Genomic DNA, 14029 nt, shown 5'->3' with positions numbered 1-14029 from the left:
TGAACACCCAAAAGCCTTATCCTTGTAAATGATTAACCTAATCACTCTAGAATTGAATAAAACTGCACTTAAAACTGAAGTGTCCATTAAAAAAAACCTATTGAAATACTGTGTAAATAAAGAATAGCCAATCTGTGGCTTACTTTTGCTTACAGAAGACATAACAATAATAATAATAATAATAACAATAATACTATTCATCATCATCATCATAATAGTAATAAATGGTCAATAACAATAAATACTCTCATCAGAAACAAAAATCAAACAGCAGTCCATGAAAATCAAAGCTGAAGTTTGGCTATGTAAACACAACGTTATGCTAAAGGATAGGTTTATATGGGGTAGCAGAGATTGATTTACGAAGTCCAACATCCCAGACTTTATTGGGGATCGTAAATCTGTCAGAGCCGGCAGGACACACACAGCCTTTTAAAAAATATATATATTCTGCGAAGGACATGGACTCAATAGGACAGCATTCAGCATCCAGCCAGCATGTAACATAACCTAACATTATACTTTAGTTATTTTAGGTATGTTTCAATCAATACTGTAAGCTTCTGAAGAAAATTCTAAATCTATGGAAGCCAGTCTGAAATATGATAAAACATGGAGGTAGGGCTACATGATGAACGGTATCAAGCTATTGGCGTTGCGATAATAACTATAAAGATGAATTATGGATGCTGTTAGTGTATGTACTGTAGCCTTTGTATTGTATTGATGTACTTTATAGCTTATGCATGTATGTATGTACTGTCTGTCTTAATGTAGGCCTATCATTATTGTTGCTATTATCATTAGTAGTATAATTAAAGTAGTAGTAGTAGTAGTAGTAGTAGTAGTAGTAGTAGTAGTAGTAGGCTATAATAATAATAGTAGTATAATTAAAGTAGTAGTAGTAGTAGTAGTAGTAGGCTATAATAATAATAGTAGTATCATTAAAGTACTACTACTAGTAGTAGTAGTAGTAGTAGTAGTAGTAGTAGTAGTAGTAGGCTATAATAATAATAGTAGTATCATTAAAGTACCAGTAGTAGTAGTAGTAGTAGTAGGCTATAATAATAATAGTAGTATCATTAAAGTACTAGTAGTAGTAGTAGCTAGTAGTAGCAGACTATAATAATAATAGTAGTATCATTAAAGTACTAGTAGTAGTAATTGTAGTAGTAGTAGTAGTAGTAGTAGTAGGCTCTAATAATAATAGTAGTAGGCTAAGTAACAAAGAGTAGTAAAGAGGCCAGCTAGAAGTACGCTATAGATAGGAGCAGTGCTATTATTCATTGCATTATCCATTAGTTATCATGCATTACTACCCTTGAAACCGAAACTTATTCGCTAAAATAGTAACATGGAACTTTCTGTTTATTTTCACATTCCGCATTTGGTGATTATATGATGAAACAGCATCATATTGAGCCACACATTCAGACATAGCCCACAAAGAAAAGGAAAAAGACTCCAAAGAGAAACATCACTATTCTAGGCAGCTTGTGCAAGTTATTGCGTGCAAACATGTATGCACAGTGAATGTAAGCTATTTCGGAGGCATTAGTGTACACAAAAACAACACCCTACACAGATAACAAAGTAAAATGGTATACTGTACTATGTATTAGTGGACAGTGGGTTAGAATGGGGGGAGGGTCGTTGCTGGCAGCAGTAACAACGGTGCTTTGCTTTACTTAATGTCTCCTTTAAAAAAAAGAAGAAAAAAAGAAAAAACGCTTCCAGCTTTTGCACACAAAGTGCGCGTGCGTTGGCTATATATCTCTGTGACTCCATGGCGCTGACCTCCGCTCAGTGGCTTTCCACAATAATAATTCATCAATGCGCGGAGGCTATTTGTTTCGCAATTAGCGGGGTGATCTAAAACAGGCACCGTACCACCGCAGCTCTCCAGGCCAAGCGGCAGAGGCTTCCAACAAATCTTGGAGGGGTTTTAGGTCCAATGAGGGAGGGAATGGGGCTGGAGGGAGACTGAGGGAGCATGATACAATGCAAGGCGTTGGCATACCATATAGTAGTCATATCTGGGGGGGGCAAAAGCCCCATGACTTCCTGTATTAAGCTGAAGCTGCTGAAATGTACAGTCTCACTCATAGCGAGGCCTATCAACGAGATGTGGGACACAACCCAAACGTCTCCTATAGCAACCAGAGGCTTAGCCGATATATTTGTGAATCTGAGGGGAACGAGAGAGGAAAATAAAGAATCCATGCAGCTAGATAGCTCTGGAGAAGGGTACGGCTGTCTGTTTTCTTAAGGCACTGTTTGGTTTACGTGGGTGTCTTGAGAGGAGATAGCACCGTGCCCCGAGGTTACAGTCACCTGGCCGTGGTGTTATGACTAACTCGCCCGGGGTCTTTGTTGGAAATGTAACATGGAGCACTGTGCAGTCTGTGAGGGGTCAAGGGGTACCAAGGGTCAGTCTGTGACTTCGCAACGGACCTAATCGGTCAGTAAACGTGTCCCCTGGTTGAACTCGCGCTCGGCCAGGCCATTCTGTTGTCAATTCCACCCATCGATTTTTTTTTCTCTCTCTGCCTCTCCCTTCGATAACAGTCCTTATATTTTTACCATTTGTTTCTGTTACTTTAACACGCATCATGCCACACAGGCCCGCAGAGGGAGCAGAAACCATGGCGCAGAACCTCTGGCCTTTTTCTTTTTTATACCCGCAGAGATTGATTTGCAGGGGTCAAGCAGCAGTGAATGCACTTCTGCAGCATCCGTGCTCATGTAAGCAAACTACTAAATGCAATTGCGTTGCAGAGATGTGCTACAAGTCGTTTATTTCAAGGTAAATAATTTTTTTGCGATCGGTATCCCCCCATTAATCGTTCTTTTAATTTTGGTTTGACCAATTGATAATCGAATTACTCATAGCCAAGCCTCTGTTGCATTTACGCGCCTGTATAAAAACGATAGGACTTAGGCTTCATATTCAAATTCAAATCGAACTGCCAGTAGCACTAAACAAGTATCTTCAAGAAGAAAAATATAAATAGGGCAATTATCGTACAGTATTCTAAGAATGTAAATATCCTAATCCTGGAAGAATGCGGTGCATTGTCAAGCGTTGAAGACAAGGATGCTGTCCACTCCAAAAGGCAACATTGCGCATGGGTGTGTAGGCCTATTACAAAGCCTATACACCCATATCCATATATATAATGTGCTAACAACATAGGCCTATTGAAATAAGCCACAAATGGAGAGAGCGAGAGAGGGAGAGGGTGAGCGAGAGAGACATCTAACATGTTAATACCATTTCAGAGGTGACGCTTGAAGCCCAAGAGAAGTAAACAGTTGCACAAATTCTCAGGAAAACGCAACTTAATTTCTACCCTCCACACCGATCACGGATACACAACAGCAGGGCTCCAGAAGTCCCCACACTATATCAAAGCGACCATAAAACCTACCCAGCCTTCCCCCGACCACAACAAATGCGCGCCCGCTCCCCGGCTGTGAAAGCAAGGGCTATAAAGCAATAAAACTCCAACCAAAGCAAACCAACGAAACAAAAGTCATTACCTTCGTCGCTGCCATCCTCGGTAATGCGGAAGATTCTCAATGTCGTTGGAATTCTATGAGGATTTTCTTCAAGGAAAAAAAGTTTTCTTGTGGCAAGACTTGGTCAAAAAGAAGGTAGTGGGTTGAGAAGGGGGGGGGGGTGTATCTTCAAGTGTCTTCCAAGACTCCTCTCCCCTCCTAGCAGAAGGTCCGTGCAGTTGTGCTGCTGAATGACAATGGAGGAGAAGAAGTGTTTAAAGAGAAGAAGTGATTAATGATTTTTCTGTATAATTCTCACATTTTTCTTGGCTCTGTCCGCAAATAATGGTGAACTTTTGGGGCCCCTTAGAAATCTGTTCGCTCCTATTCACGCTCCGAAGGCAGAAGGCTTATTTTTTCATATAAAGGATAAGAATAGAATTCTAAGGTGCATATTGTGTGTGATGTCACACGCAAATTCATTTATTTTACTATGCAAGTGTGAATATCACAACATTTGGACATAATATCACTTGCCATCTGAAAAGTATAGAGACACTGCCTAAGGGCCCTATGTGTGTGAGCTATAGACTTTAAAAAAGAGCACATTCAAGAATACTGTGAACGAATTCAATAGCAGGCCTTATCACATTGTATGTATTTCAATGGTACCGTGTGTGCATATTTGACTGGACTTGCTTCAATGTCTTGAGGCATAGCATAGGCCTGTAGGAAGCTGGAGGTTTTGAAAAGGCATTTATAAATATATGGTGAGAAAAAATCATATAAATGGATTGGAGGAGGCTATATGGCACAAGGGCTTACATCAACCAACAAGTAATAGAAAATCTTCTCTTTTCCACGGAATGCGAGAAGACCAATTTGAGCCCACACTTTTGTTTAAAGTTCAACACCCAAACAGAATGTTATTTTCTCCTGCTCTATATTTTCGATACCTGCTCTAAGAGAAGAAAATGAAAATTAATACAAGAGCCGCGCCTTACAAAAGAAGCCATTTGTCTTCTTGATTATCTATTTGGTTGTCAAGGTTTGAGCTATGGCACCGGCCCGCTCCTTTGTAATATAAAAAAAACCCACAGCGAGCCAGCAAACACAGAGAAACTGTTGTGCAAAAATTAGACTCATTAAAGCATTAAAAGCCCACGAGCCGAGAACCTATTTAACATTTTTTTCAAAACGAGGATCCATATTTTCAGGCTGTTTTCAGCACCAGCGAGCAGCGGGTGTGTGAGCACCGTTAAATTAACGAGAGAAGAGAGTGAAACGAAGGGGTTTGTGATTTAAAACGAGATTACCAGGGCATAATGTACCAGGATCACTCATGACCACAAGATATAAATCACCACGGAGATATTCAGTGATTTTTTAAGACAGGCTACATAGAAAGGCAAACGAAAACCCACCATGGGAGGGCGAAATTAAATTGAATAATTTTTGTTTTTTTTACACATCCCTTGCTATTAAAGGAGCTGGTCTGAAGAGAGCGACATATCTCCGTATCTTTTGGACCCATAGTATTGGGGAAACAGCGGCAGAGGGAAAGGAGGACACAAAGAGGATAGATGGACGCTTTTTCAAGCATTTATTACATTTCTATAGCTATTTACAAATAAAAAGTAGACACTGAGGAGAATAAGCAGAAAAAGAGCAACATTCAAATATGGAGGAAGAAAAAAAAAACATTTCGACATTATCAGCGACAGGACTGATCTTTGGAATGTAAATAAAGGGAACACATACAAATAAAATACCAAAAATGGCACATGGTGAGAAGAAAGCGAGAGAGAGAGAGAGAGAGAGCGAGAGAGAGAGAGAGAGAGAGAGAGAAAGAGGGAGGAGGGAGAGAGTGTGTGCGCATGTTTATGTGCCAAGAAAGGATACCAGATAGAGAAAGATAAAAGACAAAATTAACGTGTATTCAGTCATGCAATATACGCACCTTTTTTCTCTTTACAACCCTGGCCAACAAAATTGCTTAAATTATATTTCACTTACAAGAAATGAGTACGTTCGTATTGCAGATACTTGCCACAAAATTCAAATGAGCTTAACCTGTCACTTCATAACACAAGGCAAGAAGATAATGAACATAAGTACAACTGAGGTAATTATAATAACAAGGTAGTACATTGTAGTGCCGTTTTTATTTTACTTAGGTAGGTTTGTACCAGATTTTGGTTCATATATGTTTCTATAAGTCCAGCTTTATCATTCCACTGCGACGACTATCCTATGTTAATACCGTGATTTACCATCATTTTTTCAAATGCACCCTGTCTCTGCTAGAAACAAAGAAGGCAAAAGGAGTCCCTGTAAAAATGAACTAGCAACGGACCTCACAATCGTTGTCAGTCTTAATTTAATTGCATTTGATAAACATAGAATACAACTGAGAACCAGCTATATTTTCTCTTACCAAAAAAAACTTCATGTTCGGAGAACATATTCGGTGTATTTTTTTTAGTATTGAGGAGAGAAAAAAGGAGTAAGAAAACGTCTCTTGACGAAACAAGGGGGCTATGTATTAAACAGAACGTTGGACGTCGAGGTAATGGGCAGGCCCACGGTTCACCCTTTGTACTGCAGAGTAAACATGACAAATGGGGCCGAGTTTGGCATGATTAAAGATGAAACACGGATCCATCTTCACCAAATCTGAAAAGTATCTGCCGCCTTCTGTCCTAATGGAGAGGGGGGGCGAGAGAGAAGGAGAGAGAGAAGGAGAGGGGCACGGGATTAAAAAAAAGGGAACTGGATCAGGTTGTGAACACATCATTGGAAGTGTTTGTGTTTGAATCTTCTCCCCTTTTACATTTTTTAAGATACACATTTTCTCTTCGTTTTTTACTCCCCCTTCTCTTTCCCCCCACATGTTATATCCCTGTAATTGAATTGAAGAGGGGAGGTAAAAACATGGTGGAATCCATGTATCCCACTCCAGAAACGGAGGTTTCAAAGTGCATGGTGGGTGGGTGGTGGATGGGTAGGAAAAAGGGGGGAGGCTATAGGCTCGGTGGAGGCCCGCTGGTTCGGTTCTGAGAGCTCCCCAGCGCGAGCCCGCTGCTTTGCGAGTTTGTGTTGTTGGAGTTACTGTTGGAGCGAATCTTGGTGTTGGGCAGCTTGTGGTCCTTCTTCCATTTCATCCGCCGGTTCTGGAACCAGATTTTGATCTGGCGCTCGGACAGAACCAGGGTATGGGCGATCTCCACTCTGCGTCTCCGGGTCAGATAACGATTGTAGTGGAACTCCTTCTCCAGCTCCAGGACTTGCTGTCGCGTGTAGGCTGTCCGCGAGCGCTTGGGCTCACCCACCCCTGTGTAATTTGGATTCACTGTGGGACAGAGAGCAATATATTACAGGCCGTCACCAAAACATACATGTATTGCATTTGTAGGCCTTAACATACATTATTAATACACAGATCAAGACATTTGAATATTATATTAAATCTGCCTCAGAACGTGTCACAAAGTAGGCCTATATAGACATAACCTTGCTGGATTATGTTGCGCAAAATTCTACAAGTAAGCCTAAGTCCATGGATGCTCATAGTATTATATATATATATACGTTCACTGTGAATGAGGGGCGCATGAGGGTGTTATTGGTGCCTGAATAGGTGCTGGATAATGATTCAACTAATTCAAAACTAGACAAAACACAGTGGATAGTATCCACAAAAAAAATGCCTAATAAAATACAAACCTAATAACCTATCTAAAAGTAAGGCCCTAACTCCTTAATTTTGATTTTCTGGCCAATGACGCTGGGATTATACTCAGGGCAATGTCTTTAAACGACGACTATTTTACAATAGTCGCATTTGTCGTTGTCTGAATGCATGCTCTAGTTCTCCAAGCACACACTCTAATCACTGCAGAATAGTTGTGTGGGTCTATAACAGAGTTCAACTCTTCGCCTTACCATTAGTGTTTTATTGTAGTCTCCATAAATATGAATATTCTAGCTTCCATAAAACTTTTCCATGAACAATAGAGAGGTGACAGAGGAAAGTACACGTTTGTACATCCAACCACTTAAAATCAAATTACCAAAGCATAAAACTTAACTCATGGGATAGTCGAGTCGTCATAAAAACCAATCTTAGGAAGAAATGAGAAGGGCTAGGTTACACAGACTTCAAAGGTACTTGGCGAACAAGTGCAATAAAAATTTATGGAGGATGTAATTATATTGCCCTGCAAACAGCCGATCGTAAATCTAGACCAAGGGCTACTTCACGAGGGAGATAGATTTAGCACCGAACACCAAGCTTCCCACCTTAGGTAAACTGATACAGGCTCACAAATACCCAGAGTAGGGAGAAGTTAGCAGCACTTACCGATGTTTACGTGGACTTTTTTCATCCAGGGGTAAACCACGGGATCCTTGCGAGAGCTGGCCGTGGAAGGGCTATGGTTGAGGGGATTCTGGCCACACGCGGGTGGAGGGCTTGGAGTTACGGAGTCGCAATGGTGGCTAGGCTCCGGGAGAGGGGTTGAGAGTCCGGCCGGGGGGAGGATGTGACCCCGTGGAGACATCACCACCGCGGGCTGCCCCGTACCCTGGCACGTCGTGTAAGGCGGGTCGGCGCAGCCCGACCGCTGGTGGTAGATCGACTCATTTTGAAACGCAGGCTCTCGCCTCTGGGCGCTGTAGTAGTCCGGAGAGTGACTGGGTAGGTAGTCATTCTGTGAATATTCCTCGCAGGGTGGAAACTTGGGGTCCACATAGTTGGAGTTGATCAAATAGGAACTCATGGCCATTAATTTCTTTGAATTGCACACAAAATATACTAAAATTTATATCTATCGCTTTACTCGTTTTCCTGTTTCGTAGAACCCTCCTACTTTCTGTCAAGTGAACAAAGTTAAGAATCCATGTGACAGCGAGAGCCAATGGCGTGGATCCTGACGATTCCCGGATAAGGAAATAGGATTAGGCATAGCAGAACCCGCACATCATCCTGGCATAGTTTGTGGCATTCGAATGTTGCATACTTTTTTTACACACTGGCACGCTCCGCGATAAGCACGAATCAAAACAATAACAACCCGAAGCAGACACGCCAGAAATACATACCGCCGGAGTTTTCAAACGGTCTACAGAGCAGAACAACTAGCCAACCCCCTCACCTGCCCCAATTCGCTATACAGTACATAAACAAGAAAAGTGTTGCGTCCCAAACTTGATAGTCAAGCTATATTCATTTGAACGATTTTTTTCTTCTTCTTTATGCTGGAGCTTTTGAAAACAAGGGCTGGGAAAGTGATGCCGTGTGCTCGTTCTTGCCAGGCTTTTAAATGCCCTCGCTAATAATGCGGAGAGAATGCCCTGGCGTACGCTGCGTGCAGCAGAAGCCTGTCAGAGATGAATCTAGGCTTGTTTAGGATCGATAGAAAATTCATCAACTAATTCAGGTTACAAAGCCTCCTAAATCACAGCTAGACCTTTGCGTTAAAGCGAGTCACCGTCAGTCCCCCCCCCTAAAGACCACGTTTATCTTGCACACCAATTTACACACCTACCTTGCATAGTAATTGAGACCATGCGCCCTTGCATTGCTAACCGAATAATAGTTTTGGTCCTTATCAGGATTGCATTATCCTAACCCATGCAATGTTATCGTTGGAATAAGGCTCCATGCATGGAGAGTGATCATGCGATAAAACTCCTTTGTTGTCCAGATTGACTGTTTCTCAATCGAAATGGTGACACCGTGAATACCCTTTTCAGTGGAAGACAAGCAAATCACAGCACTTGACAGATTATCATGGCAAATAAAACCCATTATAACTTTCGGTTACTTTTTTCTCCTGGAATGATCAACAATGAAAAACAATATCAAAATATCTCACCCCATTAACCTACATTGGGATAATATAGCCTAATGGTACAACACAATTCAAATTAACAGCATCTGGCAGTCGTCTGTATCCATCGATGGCTTGTAGTGTATACATCAACTACATACTCCCTTAGACACGAATTTGTGACCGTGAGTCTGTTCACACAAATCCGGATCTACAGGGTATATATAGATGACAGGTATTCTCCGGACAGGTATTGAAAGGGGCTGCTCACCTTGACTGCGTCATGTGAGGTATCAAGGCGCTACGCCCAAAGCAAGCTTCCTTCAAGTGTGTCAGCAATGTGCTACAGCACTACTTAATGAAAGGTGCTTTGCTCGCAAACATAGCTCGTGATGTGTAGGGACCAACTTTACAAATTCGCATTTGTTTCTGCCATGCATTTATGCTTTGAAAAAGACAGCGTGACTCACCAAAATATATTGCGCAATTGGTGAATGGCACAGTGATTTTTGGTAACCACAAAAGAACTGTAAGAGCAAATCAGTGTAAATAATTGGGTTTAAAAAATATTACTTTTCAGGGGAGACTGAAGCTTAGCTCACACTTCTACAATTAAAAGAGAGGGGGTAGCTCGTTTATAACCGAAGCCAGCAATCTATCTGACAATGCAGAGCGAACAAACGCCAAGTGAATAAACTTGAGGGTGTACGGGATGATAAGAGAGCCAGCTCCTTATCGACTACTGTACACAATATTGACAAGCAACGATACACATAGTAAGAAAGATCAAGTGAGTCAAACTGCAGAAAGGTCAACCGAAGCTCGAGCCCAGGCTGTAATAAAACATTTGTTTTTTATGGCAGGTCATTTTTGTTTACAAGTCGCCGACAAAACACCACTCAAACGGCGATATCCGGATGTAGGGTATATAAAACCAATAAAATATGCACGAAGGAAGAAGTGACCAACTCCTCTCACATCCTTAAAGCAGCACAGCAGAATTTACGACCTTTTTAACAAGTTTCCCCTCACAACAAGCACAGAGTCTCTCATTTCGATTTGAAACGTCCTGGAAAAAAACACATATACTCATTCTGGCTACTCAAAGACTCCAACCTTACGAAGAAGCAAGCATATTGACCATATACAAAAGGCTAAAATGTCATCCATACTATCGAGGTAAGCATTTAGAACCACAATAATCTTCTACAGAGTAGACCATTTGATATCGACTTCATTGTGAGAGCTAAATGTTAAATGTGTTGTGAACAATACCTAATAGGAATAGGTTGCGTAGGCATTTTATATCTGTAAAAGACTTTACAGAGTTATATTAAAATGCATATCAAACTACGTCGAAATATTTACAATAAAATGTGTGTATAGGCTACCTCTGAGAATGATTGGCCCAGGCTACGTGTCAAATAGTCTCTGAGTACAGCTTTTTACTTTCCAAAAATAAAATCATTAACATATACATTCAACGAAGACCTTCACCTCTAATCTCAAACCATCCTTTATAAGAGACATGTGAAATTAGATTATTATACACATTTTTTTTTTTTTTTATAAATTGAAATATTGACTAGGAAAATATATTTTTACATATTCAAATAGGCTATTTATTTAAAGAGGAAATATTATTTAATAATCTAACATGAAACCTCTGATAGGCTACTCCTATGATGGAGAATTAAAATATTTTGAAATATCTTATATTGTGCCATTATTTAATAGGCTACCAATAAATTAGAGTAGTAGAACAAGCAAAAAGTAGGCCTATTGATATTTATTAATCCCATGTGTCCATTTTAGTCTAAATATATTTATCTCAAAGTGTTCCTATATCAATGATTATAGGTTATTCTTTGGATGGGTCTTTGTTTAGAAATCGCAACGGTTCTTTTTTTATGGAATTTGGGACCAAATTCAATTAAAGAAACTATTACTGAGCAAAAGCCAAGTAATTTCAGAAAAACAAAAAATGGAGATGGCATCGAAGTGAACCTCTATACCAGAATTCTCTTTGTTCGTTTCATACTTTGTAATGAGGAAAACAACAAACCAAATCTATATTACGAAATCTTTAGCACCCCTAGCGTTTACATATTCGTTAATTCACAAATAGGCCTTTAACAATGTCCTGAACACTGAAATCGTCATTTTCTTGCATTGTCTCAGTCTATTCTTCTATCTTACTCCTCAAAACAACTGGTATTCTTTATATCACGGCTGAATTAATCAATGTACAATGTGGACAATATGAACAAATTAATCCAGCTAGTCCTAATCATACCTGTATAATAAACATATGTCAGGGACTAAATTCTAACGCACAAAAATAGGACCAATGTGTTTTCATAGCATAAGGAAGAAAGTCCAGCCCTAGTGTCCACTAGCCCTTTCACCCCCTGGAGTCCACGACCTCGCCTTCACCCCCTTAACTATCCCCTCTGAACGGCATAGGGACCCCTGAGCCATCTGCCCCTTCGGGGTTAATGTGTACACCGACAGGCATTCAAGGAGAGCACCCACAAACTATAGCCAAGGTAAATATTCACCCCAAAACCCCACACGGTGCTCAGGGTACTGCGCCTCAATGAGCTGAATTAAAGTCATAACTACTCCGAATATGAAAGGAGGGGGAACAGTGCCACTCACCGCAGTGCAAGGCACGTGGTCCGCCCAGGCAAGCACCTGCTCAATAGAGAACACCGCAATATGTAAATTAAGCGCCAATTTCTTACTTACTTCGCTCCTTGGCACATTTCATCTCGTCTTCGATTCCCCCCTTTCCCCATCTCTCCTGCTGCACACAGGACGCGGTCGTGCTCCGGTTATTGTCGATTCTCCAAACCTTTCTTTCTCTTTCGCCGTGCCGTGAGCCCTGAAGCCCCCTTTACCTTTCTCTAACGCCACAGGTTTAGCCCGTGACCTCTCCGTGATACCTTTCTGGGTGAAACTCCCTCTCATTTCCGCGATGTTCCCCTAAACTTCACTCCGGTAGCGTAGGGCAACAATGGGCAGGCGGACATTAAACTATCCAAAGGGCGAAAGCCAATCTCCGACGCGTATACTACACACACTATAAGAGGAAGAAAATAATACGATAAAACAGCAGGAGACCAACTTCATCAGTCGAACAAATGCGACATATTCGCTTTAACCTTGCGGTGAGCGACAAGAGAGGGCTAGTCTATCCCCCGCTCAACACCACCGTATGCCACCTAATACATCTAAAAAATAAAATGCACATTACCCCTCTACTGTTGTGAACGCGACAAACCACCGGGTGCTTTAATGCATTTTTGTTGTGGACTCAAGTTTTCGTATTAATCTCGCAGTTTGGCAGTCTTTGTTAAACAGCAAGGCGTGTCAAGAGTCCGAGGACATTTTAATATTTGTTAGACGTGCTGACCTGCGTTTCACCCCTTCTTTGGGTCTCTCCCACTCGCAACTTCTATAGTAATGTATGCATAGCTTGCTCGGTCATATTGAATTGTGCCCAGGTCATTACTTTGAAGAAAAATGGACTAGGAAGGGGGCTCATTCAAAAAGGCTTTCCAAGCCCGAAAAACAACTCAAGCATAGTGATTTTCATTTTCTTTGTTGCATATATAAAATGTCCTGTGCACAACGGGGGGAACCAAAGTTAACAAACCATGATATACAATATTGTTGATGTAGAATAACATTTAGAAATCTATCTTGTTTAAAATATATATATATATATATATATATATATATGTTTTGTTTAACATTTTATAAATTGTTCAATTGATTGTTAGTTGATAGCCTATATATCACCACAAATGCACTAGGCTACTTGTCGATTTAAAAGTATCAAGTAAATGCAGTTGAGGATATTCGATACCCTTTCCTTACAGTAGATTTATTGTGTATTGTGGATCTAACATATGTGCTCACTTTTTGTCTTATTTTCATCTAAATGTATAATAGGCATACATTGAACATTTTAGGGATGCACGCATCGTGTGTGGGCTCAAAATAAATGAAATATTCTTTGCTATCATTCGATGCTAATTCCTTTGACGTACTGAAAAGTGTAAAGCTACGATAGATAAATTCGTTCTTGTCTTTCTCTAGCCGTGTGCAAACTGCAGATATTAAAATTCACGGCAATACCCTGCCAGGCAACCGCACAAGCTACAATGGAATTGAAATTAATTCAGTGAACTCCAGATGAACTCTAATAGGGATATGTTCTCTAATACAATTATTCACCACTTATGCACTTATTTGTTTGGCAAAATACCGACCAACCAGAATTATATCATCCTAAACTCTACCATTAGGCCAAATGTTTATGTCAATAACGAAATTATTTATTTACTGAATTATCCATTTTCTCGTCTCTCCCCACTCTTTTCTCCACCGAACATTAAGCATCTCTCAATAATGTATGTCCAAAGTCACCAATTCAAATTCTCGACGTTGATAAAGAGGTTTACGTAAAGAGAAATGGAGGCCTATTTGTTGATGAATTTGCTGAAGGATGGTGTTTTAGGGTTCCGAATGGCAACCAGATTGCATGATATAACCTTATTCCATGTATGCAACTTTGATATTCTTACTTGGGAAAGTTGTCACCATGTGGACAAAACGTTGTCTAAACATCCCTTTTCTGCCAACCACTGTCCTTACCCATCCTTTCACAGTGAAATGAAAACTGT

General features: G+C 40.5%; 2 protein-coding genes across 4 annotated transcripts in view; both read right to left on the bottom strand.

Moving 5' to 3' along the window:
• The window catches only part of hoxb3ab (homeobox protein HoxB3ab), a 57733-nt gene that overhangs the window by 21962 nt on the left and 21742 nt on the right, over nucleotides 1-14029 (bottom strand). For 2 of the 3 annotated variants that reach the window (XM_045719482.1, XM_045719486.1), the window contains exon 2: nucleotides 3544-3748. The gene's annotated coding sequence lies outside the window, so the exon portion shown is untranslated. Of the gene's footprint in view, nucleotides 1-3543; nucleotides 3749-12086; nucleotides 12641-14029 lie in introns of those variants that run through there. The other variant, XM_045719485.1, reaches the window with a different exon arrangement.
• Nucleotides 6170-8479, bottom strand: hoxb4ab (homeobox protein HoxB4ab). The gene is given in 2 exon segments (NM_001139581.1): nucleotides 6170-6853; nucleotides 7865-8479. Coding segments are annotated over 2 exon segments (753 nt in total). The 5' UTR covers nucleotides 8289-8479; the 3' UTR covers nucleotides 6170-6524.

The sequence above is a fragment of the Salmo salar genome, chromosome ssa06, assembly GCF_905237065.1.
Source record: "Salmo salar chromosome ssa06, Ssal_v3.1, whole genome shotgun sequence".
NCBI classification, from domain to species: Eukaryota; Metazoa; Chordata; class Actinopteri; order Salmoniformes; family Salmonidae; genus Salmo; species Salmo salar.
The sequence above is the reverse complement of the archived record's forward strand: the minus strand, read 5'-3'. Positions and strand labels throughout refer to the sequence as shown.